Genomic DNA, 25,513 nt, shown 5'->3' on the forward strand with positions numbered 1-25,513 from the left:
GCTCCCATACTCTGTCTCTCAAGAACTCCTTTTCCCACTTCTTTTAGTCAGGAATATGGGATTCTCTCAGTTTTAGCTCCCTGTGCATCTGCACAATTCTGTGCAAGTAGGTCCTCAGACATAAAAGTAGAAGACCAATAAATAAATAAGTAAATAAATAAATAAATAAATAAATAAATAAAGTGTATTTTCCCCCAATCTTCACACAAAGGTTCCCTTTCCTCAGGGACAGGTTTCGTCTCAGGTTTTAGGTGTCTGCAACACTGCTCGGACCACAGTAAAGTTGTTTCACAATTGAGGCTGGCCTAGGGCCAGGACCCGAAAGTAAACAGAGGAAAATCTAAAACAAGGATTCTCCCCCATGCTCTTCGGCTTGTAGGGGCCTTTCTTTAACCTGGTGCTCAGGCCTCAGAGATGGGCTTCTCTCTGTCTTTGTTGACCCTGTCAATACACACTTCCCCTGTTTAGCCTGCCCTTGGGTCAAACCCAGAGTATGAAGAGGAAAAATAACCATGAAACACTGTTACCGTCTTGGTTATTCATTAATTACTCTTTTCTTTCCCCAAATTGACCTGCTATTACTGTATTCCCTTTTCAGGAGCCTTCGGTATCTGCTTTTTGTACTTTCATCCAGACGATTTGTTTTAATCGCGGGAGAGTTAGCCTGCGGTGCCCTTACTGGATCTCAGCTAGAGTTAGAAGTCCCCCAGCTTTCTCTTTTATTCATAGTTACTCATTTTATTAGGCTTTGGAGAAGAAGTTTTAAGATTTGGCATAATATTCATCATCATTTTTCAAAAATCTTCCACAATTTCATTTTAAAAGAGAATAGGTATTAATCCAAATTGTCAGCTGGGCATGAGAGGGAAGGGAAGCAGCATACAGAAAGGTTCTCAACACCCATAAAACCCACAGTGATGATTAATTTTATGGGAAGCCCAGAAAGCTGGCGACCATTCAAGTTGAAAAGCTGTTTCAGGCTGGAATATCTCTTTCCGAGTAAGCGGATGAATTTAGCTTCTTATTTCCTCAGGAACCTCAGACTATTGTCCTCCCCTACCCAAATCCTCACAGTATCCCAACAATTGACTTCAAAACTGCCTGCCAGACAACAGTTTCTCCAACCAATATATCTCCTCCTAAATCATGGTTTATGAACTGTTCATTTGATTTTCTGAGACCAGGTATGTAACCTATGACACACTGATACCCAAGCCCCAGCCACTGCTATGCCCTAATGTGAGTGACAGATCCTTCCTCAGAACTCAATTCCAGATTCTAAGCAGTCTTCGGGTGCATCTTTCCTGGGTTGTCTCATCAGACAGGGGGAAAGTGTGATGACCAGACTGTCAATACCAATGACCATCCTTATCTAACAAAATCTCATGATTTTGTTTGTTTTTAAATGAGTTATACTTTATACATAATAAAAATGTACAGCTTACTAAGTGCAGAGTTAGATGTCTTTTAGCAATGGTGATCACTCATGTAACCTCTACTCAAAATAAAACACTCAGCAATTCCATCATCTCAGAAAATTCTCTCATGCCTACTTCCAGTCAATTCCCCCCAACCCACCAGACTTCTGGTTTCTATCACCACAGCTGGGTTTTGGCTGGTCTTAGAATTACATAAATAGAAACACCTGTTTTCTTTTGTTCCAACATGATGTTTAGAAATTTATTCGTGTTGTTGCCCAAATAAGCAATTTGTTCCTTTTTATTGCCGAGGAGTAGTCCACTGTATTAATATACCACAATTTGTTTACCCATTAATCTGTTTATGAACTTTTGGGTTGTTTCCAGTTTAAGACAACCACAAATAAAGATGATAATCAGGTTCTAGTCTTTTTCTGAGACCTTATATTTTTATTTTTACTGTGTAAAACTTAGCAATGGGATTACTGGTCACAGAGCAGGTACATGTTTAACTTTAAGAAATGGGCAACGTTTTTCTAAGACAATTGTACCATTTTCCTGTGGACAAAAAAGGGGGTTCTATGGAAATTAACCTCACAGGGTGATCTAATCTTAAATTCCTAACTGGGCAGGTCATGGTGAATAGTCATGCCCCAGGCATATAACTTTCTAATAAAAGGTTTTTCTTGCCCGACGCTGTGGCTCAGTGGTTGAGCATAGACTCATGAACCAGGAAGTCATGGTTTGATTCCAGGTCAGGGCACATGCCCAGGTGTCAGGCTAGAACCCGGTGGGGGACATGCAGGAGGCAGCTGATCAATTTTTCTCTCATCATTGATGTGTTTCTCTCTCTTTCTCCCTCCCTCCCTCCCTCCCTCCCTCTCTCCCTCCCTCTCTCCCTCTCCCTCCCTCTCTCCCTCTCCCTCCCTCTCTCCCTCTCCCTCCCTCTCCCTCCCTCTCTCCCTCTCCCTCCCTCTCCCTCCCTCTCTCCCTCTCTCCCTCTCCCTCCCTCTCTCCCTCTCCCTCCCTCTCTCCCTCTCCCTTCCTCTTCCTCTCTCTAGAAAAAAAAAAAAAATGGGGGGAGGGATTTATCTTGGCCTTAAGCAAGCCTGGCCATTATTTCTGTGCATCTAGGTTAAAACATCTTTAAAATAAACCTAACCACCCTCAAGAGAGCACATAATCTTGAAAACTGTCCTGTAATCCAATCCCCACCTTGTTTTTTCCCACTTTCCTATACTCTAGCAGTGGAGAACCTTTTTTTCTGCCAAGGACCATTTGGGTATTTATCCCATCATTGGCTTAATATAATTCACTTAATATAAATTTATATTGCTATGAAAAAACCTCCTAGATTTATTGAATTTTGAGTCCCACTTGTGGTTGCCTTGGCAGGGCCAGACCAAATGATTTCAGGGACCTTATAGAGTCCTCAACCAGAACGTTCCTCACCCCTGATGTAATCTTCCTTATCTTCCCACCTTAATTTCAAATGCATAAAACTACAAGACTGTTATTCTCTGAAGCAGCGATTTTTCAACTGGTGTGCCATAAGAATTTTTAAAACATGCAATACCTGATTATTCAGTCAGGGGTACTGACCTCTTTGCCCTTAGATCACCAAAAAAATGACAACAGCCAACACAATAGCTGTCCAGTGTCAATGAACCAAAATTATACCCTTTGTCTTTAAATTACACCTATTTTTATTGTCTGATGGGCAAAAGTATATTATTTTGGTGTGGCACAGAATTTTATGTGTGCCATGAGATGAAAAAAGATTGAAAATCACTGCTCTGGAGCATTTACAATCATGCTCCCCTGCATATGTCAGCAGTTTGGCTCAAATAAACTTATAAAAATTCTCTACACAGTTTGAATGTTCTTACATCAACACCACATTCCCACCTACAATATATGTGCGTTTCAACTGTTCCATATACCTAATAGTGAAGCAGGCTTTTTGATTTTGGTATTGCTAGGCTTTGTTATTTTAATCATTTTAGTGGGCATAGAATAATATCTCATTGAGGTTTTAATTTGCATTTCCCTCACAATTCTTTACATTAAGTTTATTTCCATGTGCTTATTGGCCATCTATATACTAGTATATTCAGTTGTGAAGGGCATGCATGCCTTCAGGTTTTCTTAATCATCTTGGTTTCTTACCAAACTAAAGCAATTAATGGCCATGACTATATTAGTTTTCTACATCTGCTGTAACAAATGACCACAATCAGTGTCTAAAAACAACAAAAATGTTTTATTTTATAGTTCTGTGGGCTAGAAGTCCAATATAGGTCTCACTGGACTAAAATAAAATCATGTGTCAGCAGGGCTACATCCCTCTCATAGGCAAAATTAACCCATACATACATATTCATCCCATCCCCAGAATCTCCTAAATCTCAACACATCACAGTGTGGATGAAAAGGGGCCACATACTACACCTGACAAGCTCAGGGGAGACTTCAGTGGTAGCCTTAAAAATTCAAAGACCTAAAGTAACTGCATAAATGATCTCAAATTAAAACTTTCTAACTAAAAGCAATTCATGATGGGTAGTCATGTTTTAGGGCAGTATTTTATTCTAACAAAGATCAATCTTCACCTTTTTTTTTTTTTTTTTTTAAGAGTGGAAGGGAAGGGGAAAGAGAGTAACATCGTTATGAGAGAGATACATCGATTGATTGTCTCTCACATCCACCCCAACCTAACTTGGGATCCAGCCTGCAACCAAGGAATGTGCCCTTGATCAGAACTGGTCCCACGACCCTTCAGTCTTCGGGCAAATGTGCTCTAACTATTGAGCAAAACCGGCTAGGGCAGTAGCCTGTCTCTTTCTGCATCTAGGATAACATGCCTTTGGAATTACAAAGTAATTTCCTTCCCCCTCCATATTCCTCAAAACACAACCACCATACCAGAGACCACACATCCTTTCACTGTTACTGCTATGGTGTTGTTGATAGTTAACTATCCTGTACCCACCTATGGAAGAGAAATGTCTTTTATTTTACTATTTATCCAACTCCAGAGGTACCTCCTCCAACAGCTTTCCTTTCTCCCACCTCCCCTAATCTATCACCAATGGATTTCATCTAACCCACTTACACCTCCTTTAATGATTGTCATGTAAAAATAAGGTGCAAAACTCCCATTTTCCGGAGTATTTTCTCAATCTGTTGAGGTGTTATTCCCTGGCAATAATTGTCAGTTTAGCTCGAATATACTCACAAAAATTCTTACAGGTTTTGGATTTTTCTTACATTGACATTTACTTGGTGTAGCAGGATCCTGAAGAAACCCACCAGGACCACCTTGCTGAACTAGACTCAGCGAGATACCAGCAGCGCCCATTGTGACCTGCCAGCTCCTAATTTTGCATCGGGTGGACTTGGGTGAGTTTTGCTTGGAATTCCAGACCTCCCTGCCTTAAAGTAAGAGACCATGATTTTATTTGAGCAGCCTTATTTTTTTTGTTTTGTTTTGTTATTAATTCTCAGTGTGGAATTAAAGGTTAAGGGTTGAGACGAACCAGGCAAAGGCAAGACTAGAGGAAAATGGGTGGCTGTTTTTTAACTTTGGCTTTTCCATTGGAATCGCTTTCTGAGAGTCTGAACAAAAACCTTTTGCTGACAAATGAGAGCCTGAACTTGTTCTTCTCTGAAGATAAGGGGCACACACTCACTCCAGCCTGAATCTCGGATATTCATAGTTTACTAAGAATCTCTGTAGAGGTGTCAGAGGGCATCACCCATGACATGCAGGAGCCCCATAGGGAATTCCAACTCAACAGTAATTAAATTGACTTGTCCAGGAATGCACGTGTCCAGGTTGGTCTCCTAGCACTCTGAGTTGTATTTGACAGCTGTATTTGACAGCTGAGGAGAGATACGAAAGCACATAAGAGGTTTGATGTAGCTCAAGAGATGAGATCCCTGTGGAACTCAACCAATAAACAGCACACTTAGACCCACTACACCAGACATATCCAACTCAAAGGCTAACTAACATGGACCAAATAAACAAAGTTTAAGCTTATGGGGGCCGCAAAAAAACAAAAGCTTCAATTTTCATAGAAATGTTAGGTTGATTTCGATAGACACATGATGAACACAAAGGGCTGCAATAAATAAGTCATCGTTAACATAAAATAAGAGGACATTTTAATAAAAGTTAATATTTTTTCCTTGAACATTAATTTACCAGACACTGAATAAGTGCACAAATTCATAAGCATAATGCAAATAAACCTATTTTTCTTGTTCTCCAAAAGCGAAATATTTCCTGTTGCGCACATCACACAAGTTAGTACAAGACTAATGATGTAGCAATCAGCTGCTAAAATAGTCCCTGTTAGTATTAGTGGAGAGAAATGTGTGCCTGGCGTAAGCCGCGTAAAGGAAATGAATGCAACACTATTAATCATTCATTAGTAAATCTTGTAATTTGTTATTAATAATTGTGTATAACAGGATATTGTAAAAATTAAGTTACAAAATTTTTATGAAAACGTTTTTTACATACTGGCTGGGCCGCAAAAATATTCATTGTGGGCCGCATGCAGCCCGTGGGCTGAGAGTTTGACATGCTTGCACTACACACTATCCCTAGAGATTTATTCAGACTCTACAGCTCCCAAAATAATGTCTTGGCCAATGTGGCTCAGTTGGTTGGAGCACCATTCCATACAACAAAAGTTCATGGGTTCGATTCCCGGTGAAGGCACATACCCAGGCTGTGTTTTCAATCCCCAGCTGTTCGGGCATGTACAGGATGCAACCAACCGATATTTCTCTCCCACACCTCTCTAAAATGAATAACATATCCTCATGTGAGGACTAAACAAACAAACAAACAAACAAAAACTGAAAGGCCAGAAACTCTCAAACCCCAGACTCCATTAATACACCTGGTAGGAAGCCTTTACTTGTGAATACTTAACAGAAATCAGAGTACTTAACTAGAAATGATATCAACTTAAAATGGCCAAAAATGCAGTTTTCTTTCGGCACTTAATTTTGCATGCAAAATTAGAAAATGCCAGCTCTAAAATTAAACTGAATCAATGGAAAACATATCTTGATTAGGAAATTGGAAGCTTCTAGGAAGAGCATAGATAAATTGTTTTTAAAAGAAATAAGAAATTTTAGACTGGCTCTGAACTAAAGAAGGCTTCCAAAGCTAATAAATGCCAACTTCTCATTCTTCCATCTTCCACAGCTCCACTATATTTGTTCTCTGAGCTTCCTGATCCTGACTTACCCACCCCTCCCTTCCTTCTTTCCTTCTATCTCCTCTGTATCTCCTGCATTCCACTCTCCACAAACTTAAGGGAAAATGAGAACAGAAATTCAGACAAGGATAATCCAGGGATTCTAGCTGCTCCTTTTGCAGAAAAGCTGGTCTCAGGCAGAGAGGAACCAGCAACTGTTCCCTGATTTTCTCCAGGACACTGACGGGTTTGCAAAGGAATTTAATTTAACTGTTAGAACATGTAATCCTGGCTATTCTGACCTATTCCAATTAATATGCCTGCTGGTTTCTGGCAGTAGAATTGCTAAATACTGTCTGCTGGGAAACTACAGAGGAATCTATAGAAAGCCAGGACACCGTAAAAAGGACTTTAGAAAGCTGAAATAGGATTTATAAAGAGAAAATTTAAAAAGAGAGAGAAACAAGCACAGGTTTGCTTTGAGGGTGTTTCCCTCTTCTCTTTACTGATTAAGAAAAATTAAAATTTACCATAAAAAAGGGGGGAATTACTAAGGTCCTTGAAATACTGGGGTTACTTTATCTGTTCTTAACCACACCTAAGTTGGAGTAAAGCTTCTGTGCAAATGGTAGGGATATCTAATCAACCAATGTCTGTTTTTTTCTTTTTTATTGATGTCAGAGAGGAAGGGAGAACCTGTCCCCTTCTAACTACAGTGAATGTTAGAGAAATATACATATATTTGCTGATCAAATCTGCTTCAACTCACCTGATAAGACACTGTTTTCTTGAAAACAATGATGCTGACTATCCTTTTTCCAGAAGGGTGAAATGTATTTGGAAGTAAATAAATCAGATATTGAACCAGTTTGGGAAATTAGTGATTTTAAAGAACCCTCCCTCCACAAGGGGAACTGAATGTTTGTTACAGGACATTCCAATGCAACTACAGGCCTTTTCCAATCACCAATATTATTTATGCACAAGCTGAAATTAAGCCCAATATGCAAGATTACTTTTGTAAAGGGGCTTATAATTCCATGCAAGAGCCACTGTAATTTTCCTATCCTTCCAATAAGAAAACTCAAAGACAGGAGATTAGTACAAAATCTCATAGCTACAAATAAAACAATTATTCCCAAACATCCTGTTGTTCCAAATTCACATAACCTATTATCAGCCATTCCTGTGGACTACCAATAGCTTTCAGTAAATAGATTTGTGTAGTGCCTTTTTCAGCATTCCAGTAGAAAAAGACAGTCAATACGTCTTTGCTTTCACCTGGGAAGATTACAAGTATACTTAAATAGTAATGCCTTAGAAGATATACAAAGAGTCCCACCTATTTCTCTTAGATACTAAAAGCTTATTTAAATGATGTTAAATTTTCTTCTAGAGATTTTACAAGATTTCACTTTAATCCAATATGTAATTTACTTGTATGCTCTAGGACAGTGGTCGGCAAACGCATTAGTCAACAGAGTCAAATATCAACAGTAGAACAACTGAAATTTCTTTTGAGAGCCAAATTTTTAAACTTAAACTTCTAACGCCACTTCAAAATAGACTCGCCCAGGCTGTGGTATTTTGTGGAAGAACCACACTCATGGGGCCAAAGAGCCCCATGTGGCTCGAGAGCCTCAGTTTGCCGACCACGGCTTTTGGACATTACTAGACTAGCAAAAGGACACAATTTGCCTATTAGAATAGCTAGCTGTAAAAGGACATAAGGTCTCAAAGGGTAAGCTTCAATTCTACTTACCTCAAGTAATATACCTTGGCCATCTGATCTCTAAAAATGGGCTACTCTGAAATATTCAGAGGAATCCTATCTTTTTCTCTTCCAAAACAAAGAAATCAAGCTTAGAGGATTCCTAGGTTTGACTGGATATTGTCACAATTGGGTTCCAAATTTTTCATTAATGGCCCAGCCGCTATATACCTATTAAAGTCAAATTGACCTGACCCAATTCAGTGGACCCCAGAAGGGAAACAAGCTATGAAATATCTAAAGAATTATCTAAAACTTCCACTCTGGGACACCTTAATTATAAACTTTCCAACTTTTTATACATGAAAATAAAGGAGTTTTAACTAAAAAATATACAGGCCCAGTTGGTGTGGCTCAGTGGTTGAACGTGGAACCATGAACCAGAAGATCATGGTTTGATTTCCAATCTGGGCACGTGCCTGGGCTGCAGGCTCCATACCCAGTAGAGGGCATGTGGAAGGCAGCCGAACAGTAATCTCTCATCATGGATGTTCCTTTCTCTTTGAAATCAATTTTAAAAAAACATATTAAAAATAAAGCAAAAACTTTAAAAAATTAAAATATAAAGTTCATCATAGAACTACAGGCTGTTACAGTCAGCAATTAGACTCAGTAGCCAAAGGGCTCCCTCCCTGCATAACAGCTGGCTCTGCTACAGACATGTTGTTAAGCAAACATAAAAGATAGTTATGGGCTCTCTTTTATTTTTCTCATTGTGTTGAACGCCACTAAATTCTTATCACACTCAATATCCTGTCAGCCGACTGACTCTTGCCTCCTGCACCTAATTTTACTTGAACTTGATGTTACAGTCAACCCAGCAACTTTGCTACTTTCTTTACAGGATGATGACATCCATGAATGTGTTTTGCTTACTGGTCACCTTCTTATTTATAGGAATGGTTTATAGGAAACTCCTTGATAGTGCTGACTTAATCTGGCTTACAAATGGATCTTTGAAAGATAGACAGGTACCTATGTTACCGAGCTAAACATGAAATAACTACCTAAATAAAGATCTGCCCAGCAAGCTGAATTAATTGTTACAACTTGGACTTGTCAATTGGCCAAAGACCAAATAGCCAATATTTACACCGATAGCAACTATGCCTTTGGTGTAGCTCACAACTTTAAAATATTGTTGAAGTACCAAGGCTTCTTAATTTCCTCAGGGCAGCCCATAAAGAATGGAAAACAGGTTATAAAATTATTAGATGTCATATAGAAATTGAAACAATTAGCATTTATCCAAATTCCAGAACATTTTAAATCGCTGCCACTATGGAATCAAAAGAAAATTACTAGCTAATGCTGTAGCTAGATTGGCAGCATTAAACAGCCAAATTATCCAGACCTGAGAATGCTCCTTGCTTCCTATTAAATTAACTTAACAAAAGAAAAATCTTATAGTTCCAATGGACAGCTGCTGGAGAAAAGAGAATATGACAAAAAGGGAAAACCTTTGTCTCAGGCAAACAGATACAACTTGGACCCAGTCTGAAACCAATCTCACATAGAGTGGTTTAATTACCTATACTTTAGCATGCACATAAGCTAAAACATTGGGTCCTAAAAAAAATAATTTCATGAAATAAAAAATATTACTCCTACTGTAACTTAAAAAATGTACAGCACATATTCTATCTGTCTAAATATACCCGGGGAAATCATTCCACAGGTTCCAAGGACATTTCACACTTCCTTCAGATCCACTTGAGGTATGGTAATTGAATTTTATCCAAATGCCACCATCTCAAGAACAGAAATTATGTGTTAGCTATGATGTGTATGGGTTGAGGGATTCCCTGGTAAGAGAGCCCCAGCCTTAATGGTAGGTAAATTATTAGAAAAAAAATTAATTCCCAATTGGGGAATTCCCTCTGAGTTATAGTGACTGAGGGACTCATTTTACGGGGCAAATAATGCAATTCATTTGTAATATGTGGCCTATTCTATAATGTTTTCATTGTGCCTATCACCCTCGGTTCTCTGGGTTGGTGGAACATACAAATGGTACAATTAAAACTCAACTAGATAAATTTTCAGAAACTTTTAATCTCCCGTGGCCAAAAGCTCTCCCTATACTGATCCTCAACCTGAAATCTACTTCTTTTGATAAACATAGTCGTTCTCTTTATGAAATAGTCCACCGGCTGCCCTATGAATCAAGATGAAGGGACATATGAATCAACTTTACTAAAAGACATTCTGTATTATCAAGGGCTCATTACCCAGCTTATAGGAACTGGTAAATTAGTGACATTCATTCCACAATGCACTCCTGGGAGATGAAGGCCACGACTTAACAAACAGAAGATTTTTGTTCACTGGAGGAAACATTAACCAAAAACTCTCTCCAACATTATTAGAAGGGACCTTACCAGGTGCCTAACTGCAAATGAACATCTGCCCCCATCTCTGACACTTGCCTCTTCCTACAGTGGAGATTTAAAGATTTCGCCAGGATGAGAAATTAACATAAAAAATAGACAGCTATCCCAAGACAAGGACAAGGCAGGTATACCTACAGATTGATGTTGAACTTTATTTGTTTGAATGTATTTACCTGTCTGCTAATATCAATAATTGTTATTATTATATTTATCCTTTAGGCTTTTCTCAAACCTTGTGTATATAGGCCAGTGGTTGGCTCACAAGCCACAACAGAGCAGTTTGCCGACCACTGATACAGATAAATTGCTAATAATTGCTGAAGGTGTTATAATACTCTTTTTTTATAGCTTCTTTTTTGAAATTAAGAAATGCTATTGTAAAAAAAAAAAAAAAAGGAAAAGGATGTGTATATTTTTAAGAGAAGTTAAAAGAAAATAGTTTGTCTTAATAAGCTGGTTATTTTTGAAAGAATAAAAAGAGACAAACCAAGAGTAGGGCAGTTGTAGAAAGTTAGTGGAAAACAAATATTAAGAAAGGAATTTTACATATAAGTTCCAGAATCTAATTATGGGAATATGCTTACCCCCTAACCCAACAAAGACTACTAACTATATTAATTTGGGTAGAAGCTGAAATGTCATAAAAACATGGCCCTCTGAAACTACTACTGAGGCACAGGGAACCCGTCCTCTTGGCCTGTGAAAGTTTAAATGGTGTTGTAATTTACAGCAGTGTTCTCACAGCCTTGGTTCTGATGAAAACTTAAGGTTACAGCTTCCAATTGCAGAACTAATGGAAATCTGATCCATAACAGCCCAGCTTCCAATGGGAAGTGGATGGGTCACGGTAAATAGGAATCCATCTCATGGTCAGATTATGAAAACTGAAAAGATGTATGGTATGTCCTCAAACTATAAGTGAATGTTACACTAGATACCAAATATATAGGAAAATTAGGCAATAAAACTTGGATCATGATAATTTATAGGTTAGAAATGATTCAGAGTATTTTTCTTAATAAAGGCCCTTGAGACCTGAATGCTTCCCATTTATCTACTTTTCACTTTTGAGAAAATTTGGCCTTGACTTCCTTCCAAGGTTCCTTCTTGCCCCATCCCCAATGGCCCATCATTCAGCAAGACAGATGCTGATTCTGAGACTTCCTAGGAATAAGCCTTCCTAGCACCATGGGACCTCGAGATCCAAACACAAGGTTGGTCATCAATGCATCCTTTGGATTTGTAATCAAAAGAGGGGCATGTGGACCAAAAGGGGCCACATACTAAACCTGACAGACTCAAAGGAGGCCTGTGTGGCTGCCTTACAAACTGAAGAGACCTAAAGTACTACACAGGATGGTCTGAAATTAAAACTTTCTGACTAAAAGCAGTTCAAAGTGGGTAGTCATGTCCTACAGCAATATTTTTCCCTAACAAATGTCAACCTTCACCTTAACTGAGCCTGTCATCTTTTTGCATCTAGGATAACATAACTGATACCATGCCTTTGGATTTACAAAATAATGCTCCCCTGCCCTCATGCCAAAGCACAACTACCACAGCAGAGCAGGAACCACACATCCCCTCATTGTTATTGTTATTGTGTTGTTGATTGTTAACTGCCCAGTACCAACCTATATAAGAGAAACAGGTATCTATCATTTTACTTTTTATCCAATTCCTGAGGTTCGCCACCCCATCCCTGTGCTTTCTCCCACCTCCCTAATCTATTACCAATGGATTTCATGTAACCCACTTATACCTCCTCCTTTTACTGTAATGTATAAAATAAGGTGCAAAACTGCCATTTTCCAGAGCGTTTTCTTAAACCCTTGAGGTTTTGCTTCCCGGCAATTGTCATCAGTTTGGCTCAAATAAACTCATAAAAATTCTAACAGCTTGGATGTTTCTTAGGCTGACAACAGCATTAATGCAAAGTCCAAATCTCACCTAAATTTCATTCAGAAGTTGAAATCATATCATCAAAATCAACCAAGTGAGGTATGAGTGAGATTCTGGATATAATCAATCTATCCTGAGGCAAAATTCCTCTCCACCTGTGGACCTATAAAACTACCATGTTTCCCGGAAAATAAGACATCCTCCAAAAATAAGACCTACTTACAGGTTTCCTTCTGAATGAAATATAAGGCATCCCCCCAAAAGTAAGGCCCCCCTAGAATAAACATGAGAGATTTGGTCCACTGATTCTGAAAGAAATGGAGTCACAAGAAATTCACCAGGAAATTCAGAAATTGGATTGTTATGATGATGTTCCAGAAGATGATGACATGATTGTCATTGAATAAATGAGTAAATTCTTGATATTGTAGGATTCACAGTTTGTCTGATTTGTGTTGACAACTACCATACTACCGTACCGTATACAGGTAATAAATTTCCTTTATTTTCATTTAACAATAAATGTGTACAGTATTCTTCTTCATGGAAAAATAAGACATCCCCCGAAAATAAGACCTACCGCATCTTTGGGAGCAAAAATTAATATGACAGTCTTATTTTCGGGGAAACAGGGTAGATGTTCTTGGCTCCCAAAACAAGAGTGGGACTGCCATAGGATAACAGATATGATCACTCCTGTTCAAAAAGAGAGGAACGGAGGAAGAGTCACTGGTCCCACACAAATTTGAAATTCAGACAGGCAAACTGGAATAGGGCTCAAGTCCTAGGCAGAAATTCTCTATACTTCTCAGCTCCACCAACAGGCCTGCATTCTGCCCTCAGAGCCACCCTTGCTGTTTACCTCGGTTAGTATGTTTCCTGCTTGTAGAGTTTGGGGCTCTGACAGCCTTTTTTTCACTGATTCTCACTCTGTTCCTTTTAGTTCAAACTGGCAGTGTTGCTGCTTGAAAATTCTCAGGAGCCTGTGGGACTACCATATGTGGCCTCCATTGACAAGAGGCTCCTCCAGAGATCTTCTCTTGATATTCCCACCTCTATTTTTGGCTTCTCCTTAGAATCTGAGGGAATCCGAGTCCCACCCTTGATCTCTTCAGAGTGTTTTGTGTAAGTGAGTACTCTGACCTTTGAATCTTTCTGAGGTTTTAGCAAAAGGCTATAGAGTAACCCCTTTGACTTTTTCTCTACAGCATATTTTCCTACTGGATCTTTACTTTAGCATCCTTTGCCATTTTGGTAGGCTAAGAATTTCGAAAATTAAGAACTCCTGGTTCCTTTTTTTAAAAGGTATAATTTACATATAACACTATTAGTTTCAGGTGTATAAAATCTCATTATAACAGAGTAACTCAGGCAAGGAGGTGTCCGTTGAAGCTGAAAGTCCATTATATAAAAGAGTAGGTTTTTCAAATATATATATGTTTTAAAAAATCGACAAATTAGTTATTTTACCTGTTCTCATTTATATAGACATGATTGTGTGTTTAAAATTTAAGTATCATGAAAAGTTTAATTTCACAGAAAGGTTTACTATATGTATTACAGTAATTTTAACTTTATGCTGAGTAGGTCTAGCAAATGCATGGATTCACATCACCGAAAGTAAACAAGAGCACACGGCTGCGGCGTGGCTTAGCATATGTTGGAACATCAGCCCACACGTGTTAAAACTGCTGCAGAAAGTCACACCAGGGAACAACAGAACCAATTACCTCCCCCAATCAGTGTGATCATGTGCTAATCACTCACCAGACATTGTTTATGAGCAGTGATTCTGGGATTTCAATGTGTAGATTAGAGTTGTAGATGTGTAATATTTATTTTTGTCGGTGAAATTACTACAGTGTTTTTTTCCAGGATATGGCCTATTCGCTAAAATTTGTTAAAAATAACAGTGAATTTAAAAAATATATAACAGTGAATTAATAACTAATCTGTTAACTTAATTATAAGCAAGTCTCAGTTAAAAGCATTTTATAACTAACAGGGTGGCCCTGGGCAGTGTTGCTCCATGGTTATAGTGTCAGCCCACACACAAAGGGTCTCGGGTTCAATTACAGGTCAAGAGCATGTACCTGGGTTGTAGGTTTGATCCCAGCCTACTCCCTCCCTGTTTCCTTCCTCCTTCCCTACCTCCCCCTCTCTAAAAAGCAATGAAAAAAATATCCTTGGGTGAGGATTAACAACAACAACAAATTAAAAGGGTGTTATTTTTCACATATGACACATGGACCAGAAATTTTGACCATTAAATTCAAAGTCCATTATATTAAGGTCCACGAAATGGAGGGTTTACTGTATAATTATTTTATTTTTGTAAAGAACTCCTGGTTCTCTCTCAAATTTATTTCTCTACTCCCAAATTTACTGTCACAAAACAAACCAGGCCGCACATCAACACTCTGTTTGGAAATCTCAGTTAAATTCATTGATTAGAAGTCCTGCTTGCCACATAACTGCAGGACACAATTCCACCAACTTCCTGTCACTACATAACAAGGATCCCCTTTCCACCAGTTTCTATCACCTTCCTTGTTTTCTTCTGAGCTTTCACTAGCAGCGCCTTACGGCCCATATTTTATTTTTTTAATCCTCACCTGAGGATATTTTTCCATTGCTTTCAGATACAGTAGAAGGGAGGAAAAGGAGAAGGGGGGCGAGAGAAAGAGAAAAAAACATCGATGTGAAAGAGACACATCAATCGGTTGCCTCCCAGATGCATCCCATTGGGGTAAGGAATGAACCAGCAACCCAGGTACATGTCCCTGACAGAACCAAACCCAAAACCCTTGGGTATGTGGGCCAACGCTCTAACCGCTGAGCACCAGCCAGGGCAAGGCCCATATTTATACGGATAGACACTTCTCTATGTCACTTCTCTGTAGCTGAGTCTTTGACATCCACATTTCTCCTAATAGTCTGTTCAAGTCATTAGAGGCTTTTTCTATCATGCTCTTCAAAATATTTCCAGGAGCTGCTCACTGCTCCATTCCAAAGCCACTTATACATTTTTAGATATTTGTTATCTAATAAGCAGCACCCCACTTCCAGGTACCAAAATCTCTTATTAGTTTTCTTATTTTTCTGGCTTTGAGATATAATTGGCATATAACATTATGTAAGTTTAAGGTACACAACATATTAACTTGATACACTTCTATATTGCAAAACCCTATCGGTTTTCTATTGCTGCTGTAGCAAATTACCACAAACTTAAAGGCTTAAGACATTCATTTCTTTATCTCTCAGTTCTGTAAGTTAGAAGTTCAAAAGAGGCCTAATGGACTAAAATCAAGGACTGCATTCCTCTCTGGAAGCTATAGGGTAAGTCCATTTCCTTACCTTTTCCATCCAAAACAGTCCTCAGCTCACAGCCCCCTTCCTCCATTTCCAAACCCAGCAGCACTGCCTCTCTCTGGCCTGGCTTCCATCCACTCATCTCCCTCTAGCCCTTTCTCCCGCCTCCCTCTTCCACTTTAAGGACCCTTAGCCTGATATTGGGCCCATCTGGATGATCCAGGATGCTCTCCCTATCTGCTGATCGGGAACTTTCACACCCTTCTGCCACGTGATGTAACATGTTCACAGGTTTTGGGAATCAGGACCAGATATCTTTGAGGGGTAGGAGGGCATTATTCTACCTACCACATTTACTAATCACCTAAAATGAAGGAAAAACCAGCCATAATTTAAGGCAGCCTAATAGGATTCAGAGGGAATATTAACAACTAAACAAACAAACAAAAAACTTTCAATCAATAGTTGACTAATCTATTTTCATTTTTTCCAATACTTAGTAAAGCTAGCTGATCTAGTGAAGATTTTATATTTATTTCTTGTGACAGACACTGTTCATTGGCAAATCCAACCCCTTCTTCCTTGCCTAATACTTGGGCTATAAAAACTAAATACTCTCCTGACTGCCTAAGGATGGTCATATAATTCAGTTGTGCCAAATGAAATCTAAAAATTGCCTTGGGAAAAGCTATTGCATACCTGATAAAAGAGGCAGCTAGATGGTGCTGCCCTCCCTGGCCTCCTTCCCAGTACTCCACCCACCTTGAATGATGCACTTCCAGTAATTCAGGTATCTATTTTGCAATAATGTGGGAATATCCACAAGAATTCAGGAAACACCAGTCCTGCCACTGTCAAACTACTGAACCAACACCAGCTACTCCAGCCTATTTTGTTTGAGTGACTATTTACACTGCCTTCCAGCTTTCAACTGAAAGCTCTGGAAATTGAAACTACATTAAACACAACTGCTGGTTAAACATAAGCACCCTCCTCCACAATTTATTTTGTTTTACAAACACCTATTCACTTAAATGATTTATAATTAAGAAGGCAATTGTTTTTTAAATAACATTTGTTACATATTTTCGAACTCTAAATTATGCATACTCCTTCTAGGACATTTGCAAATGATCAAACGTTTAAAGAAAATAAATAGCCACAATCCCAAATATCCAGAAATAACCTCCTGATAATATATCAGTGTATTTCCATCCATATGTTTTATATAGATACATAAAATATTTTTTTTAAGTGAGACTATATGGAATACATAGACTTGAATCCAACTCTCATCCAACACTTTATTGAGGACTTTTCCACATGACTAAAGATATTTCAGCCCAGCTGGCATGGCTCAGTGGTTGAGCATCGACCAATGGACCAGGAGGCTGTGGTAAGGGAAATGCCCAAGTGATGGGCTCGATTCCCAGTGTGGGGTGTGGAGGAGGAGGCCGATCAATGATTCTTTCTCATCATTGATGTTTCAATCTCTCTCTCCCTCTTCCTTCCTCTCTGAAATAGATCTTTAAAAAAGGATGTTTCAAAAATATTTTTTAAAAATTAAAAATCAGATTATGAAATATGATCAAGTAATTATTAACAATGATAGGCATTTAAGTTGTTTTATCCTTTCTGCCATTGTAAACAGTGTTGCAGTGAACATCACTGAACACAAGCCTTTCAGTGCTCTCTCTGATGATGTTCTGAACATTGTTGCATAGATGTGGCATTTCTGGGTCAAAGGGAGAAACCCTTTTAAATATTCAACAAAAATTGCCAAACTGCTTTCCAGAGAAACTGAATCAATTTAGTATTCTACCTTCTTTCTATATACAAAATAGTGTCCCTTTCAAGTACTGACTGTGTTTTTCCTCTTGCCAATTTGAGGAGTAAAAATATCATAACTCATTTTCGAGTTAATTTACATTTTCTGGTTACTAGGAAAAAGACTAAAAATATTTTGATCCTTTATATTGGTTATTTTATGAATTATCACTTGGAACTTTTTAAAGTAGAGGTGTTCTTTCTATTGTAAATATTCTGATGTAAATATTTTATTTCAGTGTAATACAACTCTTTAGTTTTGTTTACATATATTTTTAAAACATTTTAATTTTAATCATATCTATCATGTTATCAGATAAGGGTGGTTTTTACATAATGACAACACATTTCAGAAAAGAATGCTTTAAGATATCATATTCTTTTAAATTCCTATTGACTTTCTTACAGCCAAACAAGTAAAATTAATATCAAGAGAACAACAAACATTCCCACTAAATAAATAAGTTTTCCACTGTAGGTTTTGACCATTCACTTACCTGCTTGTGACAATGATGACATCCTCAGAGATGTTAGCCATTTCTTTGATGGTAAGGTAGCACATTCTTCGCAATATTTGCTGAAATTATTTACAAAAGGAAACAGATTATTCCTAAGAAAGTAGTTTTCTAAAATGTTTTAAATGAGAACCTCAAGTAGATATATTTAGAAAGTTTTCTTAAAAAGATTCTCATCCACCCAAAAAGTCCTTTCAAAAATGTCTGGGTAAATACTCAGAATACAAACTATTTCTTGAACACAAGTAATTGCTGCACTGACACTGGAAAACATCTAGATGAAAACTCAAAATTTCAGTTGGTTATATGGATTTTTATATAAAGAGATCCAGAGTTGGACTTGGGCAGTGTGAGTCCAAAGACTTAAGATTTTCTTTTTATTGTTGATTCTATTGCAGATGTCCCCATCCTCCCTCCCTTTGCCTTCCTCCATCTTGCCATCACCCCCTGGGTCTTCACCACACTACTTCGGCATCCATGGGTTATACATATATGCAGATATTTCTTTGGTTAACCAATACCTGTCCTCCTCATCCTCCTCCCCTCTGACAGCTGTCAGTCTGTTCCATGCCTCTGGTCCTATTTTGTTCATCAGCTTATTCTGTTCTGTAGATTCCTCATATAAGTGAGATTATATGATATTTGTCTTTCTCTGAGTGGCTTATTTCACCTGTTAAAGACTTGTCCTACAAAGTGTATTTTTTTAAATTCTTGAAAAATAAAAATATAAAGAGATGGGCAAACTCTGCATGTTCCTTAGTTCATCATACACAGATATTTTCCTTAAAGTATCTGTGGCTGTATAACTATCTATTAACATTCCTAGATACCTGTATTTAAATATGTGTTAAGCTAACAATAACAAAGTTTTGTCTACCCTTTCTCCTCACCTGCATCTCTGATTTATTCATGCACTATTCATGCACTATGAGCACTAGTTCCTCTGGCCTGTCTAGCCTCATTCTCTACCAAGTAACTTCAAATGTCTGTAAGTAGTGAAACTCAAATACACCAGCCCTAGCCCCAGCGTCGAAGCTACAGAAAGAATCTAGTGGAGACTACTGAGCACAATAAGAAAAAGGCACAAGGGGGTGAGGATTCCCACGGTGATGAAACACACATACGCAAATAAGTCCTAAATAGAAAAAGCCAGTACAGGGTAGATACCTCATGTGAAACTACTATGAGAAGAAAACAGAAAATAAGAATAAAAACTTCAGAGCTGAAGATAAAAATAAAAATCTACCTTGAAGGAGAATAAAACTAAAGATACAAAAAAATTGAAACCATATTTGAAATACCCACAAAATAACTAAAAATGTTTTAAGTGACAATACAAAGTGTTGACAACGTTGGGCTCATAACCACTAAAACACATTGCCTAAACAAATACACAGAGATGCTATATAAAACAGGAACAAAAAAAATTAAATATGCAGCCAAGGACAAAATTAAGGGTAATTCATAGGTTCTTCCAAAAGTGGAAAACAAACAACTCCTAGCTACAGAAGTACAAGGCCAGGGTCCTACTGGTATAGAATAAAGTCTAAGAATGTATATTCTTCAGGCACATGGAAAATTATTCTAGGTAATAATTCAGAAATATAGCAAGAAATAAAGAGTAAAAAGAAAAAGTGGTAAATAGTAACAAGACAGTGTGGTATTGGCAAAACAACAGACAAATTGATCAGTGGAATAGAATAGACCACCCTGAGATACACCCACATAAATATAGTTAACAGATCTTTGACTTAAGAGAAAAGGCCACACAATGGCACAAAGACAAACTCTTCAACAAATGGTACTGAAATACATGGACATCCACATGCAAAAAATTAAATCTAGACTGACCTTACATCAGTCACAAAAATTAAATTCAAGTGGATCACAGACCTAAATATAAAATGCAAAACTGTAAAACTCTTAGAAGAAAACCTAGATAACTAACTCTGGGAATGGAGATGATTTTTTACATACCAGTATAATATCAAAGGAATGATCATATAGAAATAATTGATAAGCTGGCCTCTATTAAAATAAAAAACTTGTGCAAAAGACAATATTCAAGAATACGAACAAGCCACAGACTGAAAGAAAATACTTTGAGAACACATATCTGAGAAGGAACTGTTATCCAAAACATATTTTTAAAAAATATCTTAGCCTGCCCGGCATAGCTTAGTGCTTGAGTGTTGACCTTTGAACCAGAGGTCACGATGGTTCAATTCCCAGTAAGGACACGTGCCCAGGTTTCGAGCACATGCCCAGGTTGTGGTCTTGATCCACAATGGGGGACGTCAAGAGACAGCCGATCAATGAATTCTCTCTCATCATTGATGTTTCTATCTCTCTCTTCCTCTTATTTCCTCTCTGAAATAAAAATATATTTTTTAAAAATCTTACAAGTCAAAAATAAAACAACCTGATTTAAAAATGGGCCAAAGACCTTAACAGACACCTCACTTAGGAAGATATATATTGTAGATGGTAAGTATATAGGAAGATGCTCCATATGTGTCATCAGGGAAAGGCAAATTAAAATGAGATACCACTAATACTCCTAATAGAATGGCCAGAATCCAGAGCACTAACAACAACAACTCTCATTCAACTGAGGATGGACACAAAAATAGTACAGTCAGTTTAGAAGATATTTTGATAGTTTCTTACAAAGTAAGTATATTATTATCATATGATCCAGCAATAGTGCCCTTTGGTATTTACCCAAAGGAGTTAAAAACTTATGTCCACATAAAAACTTGCACAAGGATGTTTACAGCAGCTTTACATTCTAACTGCCAAAAGTTGGAAGGAACCAATGATCTCTAGTAGAGGAATGGATAAACTGTGGTACCTCCAGACAACAGAATATGATTAGGCATAAAAAATAAATGAGCTATCAAGTCATGAAAAGACATGGAGGAAAATTAAATGCATATTAATTAACAAGTGAAAGAAAGCAATCTGATAAGGCTATATGTTGTATAATTCCAAGTATATGGCATTCTAAAAAAAGAGAAACTTATGGAGACAGCAAAAAGATCCATAATTGCCAGATATTAGGGGGGAAGGAATGGAGTTAGGGGGATTTAAGTAGAGTACAAAAGATTTTTAGGGTAGTGAAAATACTGTGGGATATTTTCATAATGAATGGGTATCATTATACATTCTATGGATGTCAAAACACATAGACTATACATACACCAAGACGGAATGCCAACATAAACTATGGACTCTGGGTTAGTATGAAGTACAGTAAACCCTTGATTTTGCAGACCTCAATTTAATGGACTTCAGATTTAATGGATAAAATTTCCAGTCTATATGTCCTATGTGAAAAGGAACACCCTGCCAATTTTTAAATGATTTTAACCAAGATTTGCTTACAACTAAATTAACAGGTTATTTTTAACGAATTTTAGTAAATAGGCCATATGTCAGGGGGGAAAAAACACTGTAGTAATTTCACCAATATATATAAATATTACGTATTTATAACTCTAGTCTACGTATTTAAATCCAAGTGTCATCGCTCGTAAACAATGTTCAGGCGAATGATAAGCATGTGATCACACCACACTGCACTCAATAATTGCCTGGCGTGACTTTCTGCAGCAGTTTTATTAACACGCGTGGGCTGGTGTTCCCACGTGCACTAAGCCGTGTGCACTTGTTTGCTCTCAGTGACTGGTGAACGCATCCATTTACTAGAGCTATTCAATATAAAGTTAAACAGTAAAACATTTAGAAAACTTCTATATGTGTCACAGTAATACATATAGAAAGCTTCTGTGAAATTAAACTTTTCATTCATAGTTTTAATTACATGAACATATCTACATAAGTAAAAAAGAAGTAAGCTAATTTGTTAATTTTTTAACATATGCATTCAGAAAACCTACTTATTATATAATGGACTTTAGGCTATAATGAATATTCCCTCTCCCGGATTAGTCTGTTATATCTCCTGAATTAGTCGTTAGTCTGTTTTACTGTATCAATGTAGATTTTTGAATTGTAACAAATGTACCACTTTGGGGAAAGTTGATAATGGGGAGGCTGTACATGTGAGGTGACATAGGGTATATGGAAGATCTCTGTACCTTCCTCTTAATTTTGCTGTGAACCTAAAACTGCTCAAAAAAATAAAATAAAATCCTTTATTGAAAAGTGGTAAAGACATGAGTAAATCTGCATGAACAGAAACTGAGGTTGACATACACCATTTATATGCTCACACATATATTTAGGTACAAAGCATCCTGAGGTTCTCAAAAGTCCTTGAACAAGTAAAAGGTAAAGATGAATGAATATTAGATTTTTGATAAATCAAAAGTCCATGTTGCAATTTCTAGGCTAAACACTAAATAGAACTTCAAAACTATTATTCCACATGTTGTCCTATTTATTTTTATTCAGCCTCTTTTCTGTTTCATTTTGGGTAGTTTCTATCTTCAGATTCACTGATTTTTCCTCCTGCAGTCTTTAATCTGCTACTAACCCAATGCAGTGTATTTAAAAAATTTCTGAGTGTCTCTAGATGTCTTATTTTGCTTCTCATTCTTGTTATGTCTTTCTAAACATTCTTAAGCATTTAGACCAGCAGTCACCAACCAGTGATCACTGGTGGTCCAAAAGATTGGTGACCGCTGATCTAGACCATATCTAGAATAGCTATTTTAACGTCATTACCTGCACATCCACTGTCTTTATCATTTCTGGGTTCATGTATTTTTCTCCAGATTATGGGTAATTTTTTATTGCATGCTCTACATTGTGAAGTTTATGTTGTTAGGTGCTGAATTTTGCTATACATTTTACATAACATTATATGTATTGTTTACTCTATCATGAAGTCAAATTACCTGGGATCAGTTTTTCACTTTTCAGGCTTTTAAGAGATTTAAAGCTTTAGTCTAAGGCTAATATATTCCCACTAGAGGCCTGGTGTATGAAATCTGTGCACAGGTAGAGTCCCTAGTCCTGACCAGTGATCAGGGCTGATCAGGGCCTTCCAGCTGCTGGCCAGGGCCTCCCTTCCCCAACTGCTGGCTGCCAGCCCATGATTTCCTTCGTTCCATGCCACCCCCTGGTTGTCAGCGCACATTATAGAAAGCGATCAAACTCCCAGTCTCCTGGTCAAACTACTATGGGGACACTTTACATATTAGCCTTTTATATATATATATAGATATAGATATAGATTTTATAGAGAGATATAGATTACTGAGGTGATACTTTCCTGAGAACTATACCAGACGACAAGGTCTTTCCACTCTCACTGGGGGGGTAATATTAACTATTCTTAGCCTGGTATTCTGGTGATTCTTCCTTTGGCCTGGGGAAGTTTCCTTTTACATATCCACAGATCAGTTCTTATCCAAAAAATTAAGGGGCCTCAGTATATTGCTGAAACTATCTCCTGCCTTTCTTTATTCCATATCCCTCCCTCCCCTCTCCTTTCTTACTCTGCCCTTCAAATTTGAGCTTTCTTAGCTTCTCCAACTCCATGTTTTCTCAACTGAGTATGCTCTTCCTGACTTGAGGCCTGTTATCTGCCTCTGGGAAATGAACTACTGTACTCCAAGGGATCACCTTATTTTTCTTTTTCTTTAGATTGCAATCCTGTGATACCTATTACTTGAATGTCTGAAAACAACCAGTTAATATATTTTGTTTTATTTTCTAGGTATTAATGGTAGCAGGGTGAAATCTAGACCCTCTACTTCATCATGGCTGGAAGCAGAACAGAAATGTGTTCCTAATATAAAAACATATGGTAAAAAACACACACACAACATACCAAATATGGTGAATTACCTAGTTACTCCTTTATAATGTCAACACTAATCCATTGTAATTATAGAACAGTCTATATATTGTAATTTCATTCCTTTGAAATGTGTTGTCTTGCTTTATGACTCAATATAGATTTTTAAGAATATTTTTGTGTTTTTCATTTACATTTAATGTAGATAATGATGGCCTATCTACCATCTATTACATGATTTGTATTTGTTCTTTTTTTTTCCCCCCCTTCCTCTGGTTTGATTTTTTAGCATTCTAGTTTTTTACAATTTAGTTTGGAAGAGAAAAACAAAAGAAAAAAATCAATGAAACAATAGCTGGTTCTGTTAAAAAACTAATAATTTTATAAACCTATAGACAAATTTTCCAAAGATAAAAGAGAGCAGATACAATTTACCAGTATCAGAATGAAAGAAGAAATATAACTATAAATCCTACAAACATCAAAAGACTGTGGGAATACATATTTTGAGCAATTTTATGCCAACAAAGTTCAGCAATTTAGATGAAATGAAAAAATTCCAAGACACAAACTAGTAGAGCTCACGCAAGACAAATAATCTGAAAAGCACCATATCTATATCTTTTTAATGGTTTAACTCTCAGAATCCTTCCAACTATAAAGATGGCTTCAATAGTGAACTCCATCAAACATTCATGAGAAATTAATAAAAAGTCTACAAAATTTTTTTCAGAGAGCAGAAGAGAAAGGAAAACTTTCTAATTCATTTTATCAGGCCAGTATTTTCCAATTAAAAAACACAGACAAAAAACATCACAAGAAAAAACTATAGATCATTATATTTCATGACCATAGACTCAAAAATCCCTAACAAATTTTAGCAAACAGAAACCAAAGATTTTATATTTTTCAGGACAATAAATAAAGGCATTTACCATGTCAATATATCATATAAAAAAAAAAGAAAGAAAGAAAAGAAAAAGAAAGAAAAGAAAGCATGATAATCCAATGGATATAGAAAAACATTTGACAAAATTCAATATCCATTCATGAAAAAAATCTTTCAGCAAACTAGGAGTAGAAAGGAACTTCCTCAACCTTTTGATAAAGGCCACCTCTGAAAAACTCAGAGCTAACATCTTAATGGTGAAAGACTAAATACCAACTCCCTAAAAATCAGGAAAAAAGCAAGGATGTCTCTGAGACCATCACTTCTATTCACACTGTATGTATAACAGTTCAAGAAAAAAAGGTAAGATAAACAAATAAAAGGCATATAAGTTGAAAAAGAAAAATAAATCCTAAGGAATCTCCCCCATAATACTCCTAGAACAAATAATTAAATTTAATAAGATCACAAGACACAGAGCAAAATATAAAAAT

The 25,513-nt window shown here is 37.2% G+C and overlaps 1 protein-coding gene across 1 annotated transcript in view; it reads right to left on the bottom strand.

The window, feature by feature from the left end:
* Window positions 1-25,513, bottom strand: part of COPG2 (COPI coat complex subunit gamma 2) — a 96,273-nt gene that overhangs the window by 53,036 nt on the left and 17,724 nt on the right. The window contains exon 5 of the mRNA XM_036427078.2: window positions 18,343-18,422. Coding sequence (XP_036282971.1) covers window positions 18,343-18,422 — 80 coding nt within the window. The remainder of the gene's footprint in view (window positions 1-18,342; window positions 18,423-25,513) is intronic.

This window comes from Pipistrellus kuhlii, unplaced genomic scaffold (genome assembly GCF_014108245.1).
Source record: "Pipistrellus kuhlii isolate mPipKuh1 unplaced genomic scaffold, mPipKuh1.p scaffold_m20_p_10, whole genome shotgun sequence".
Lineage (NCBI taxonomy): Eukaryota > Metazoa > Chordata > Mammalia > Chiroptera > Vespertilionidae > Pipistrellus > Pipistrellus kuhlii.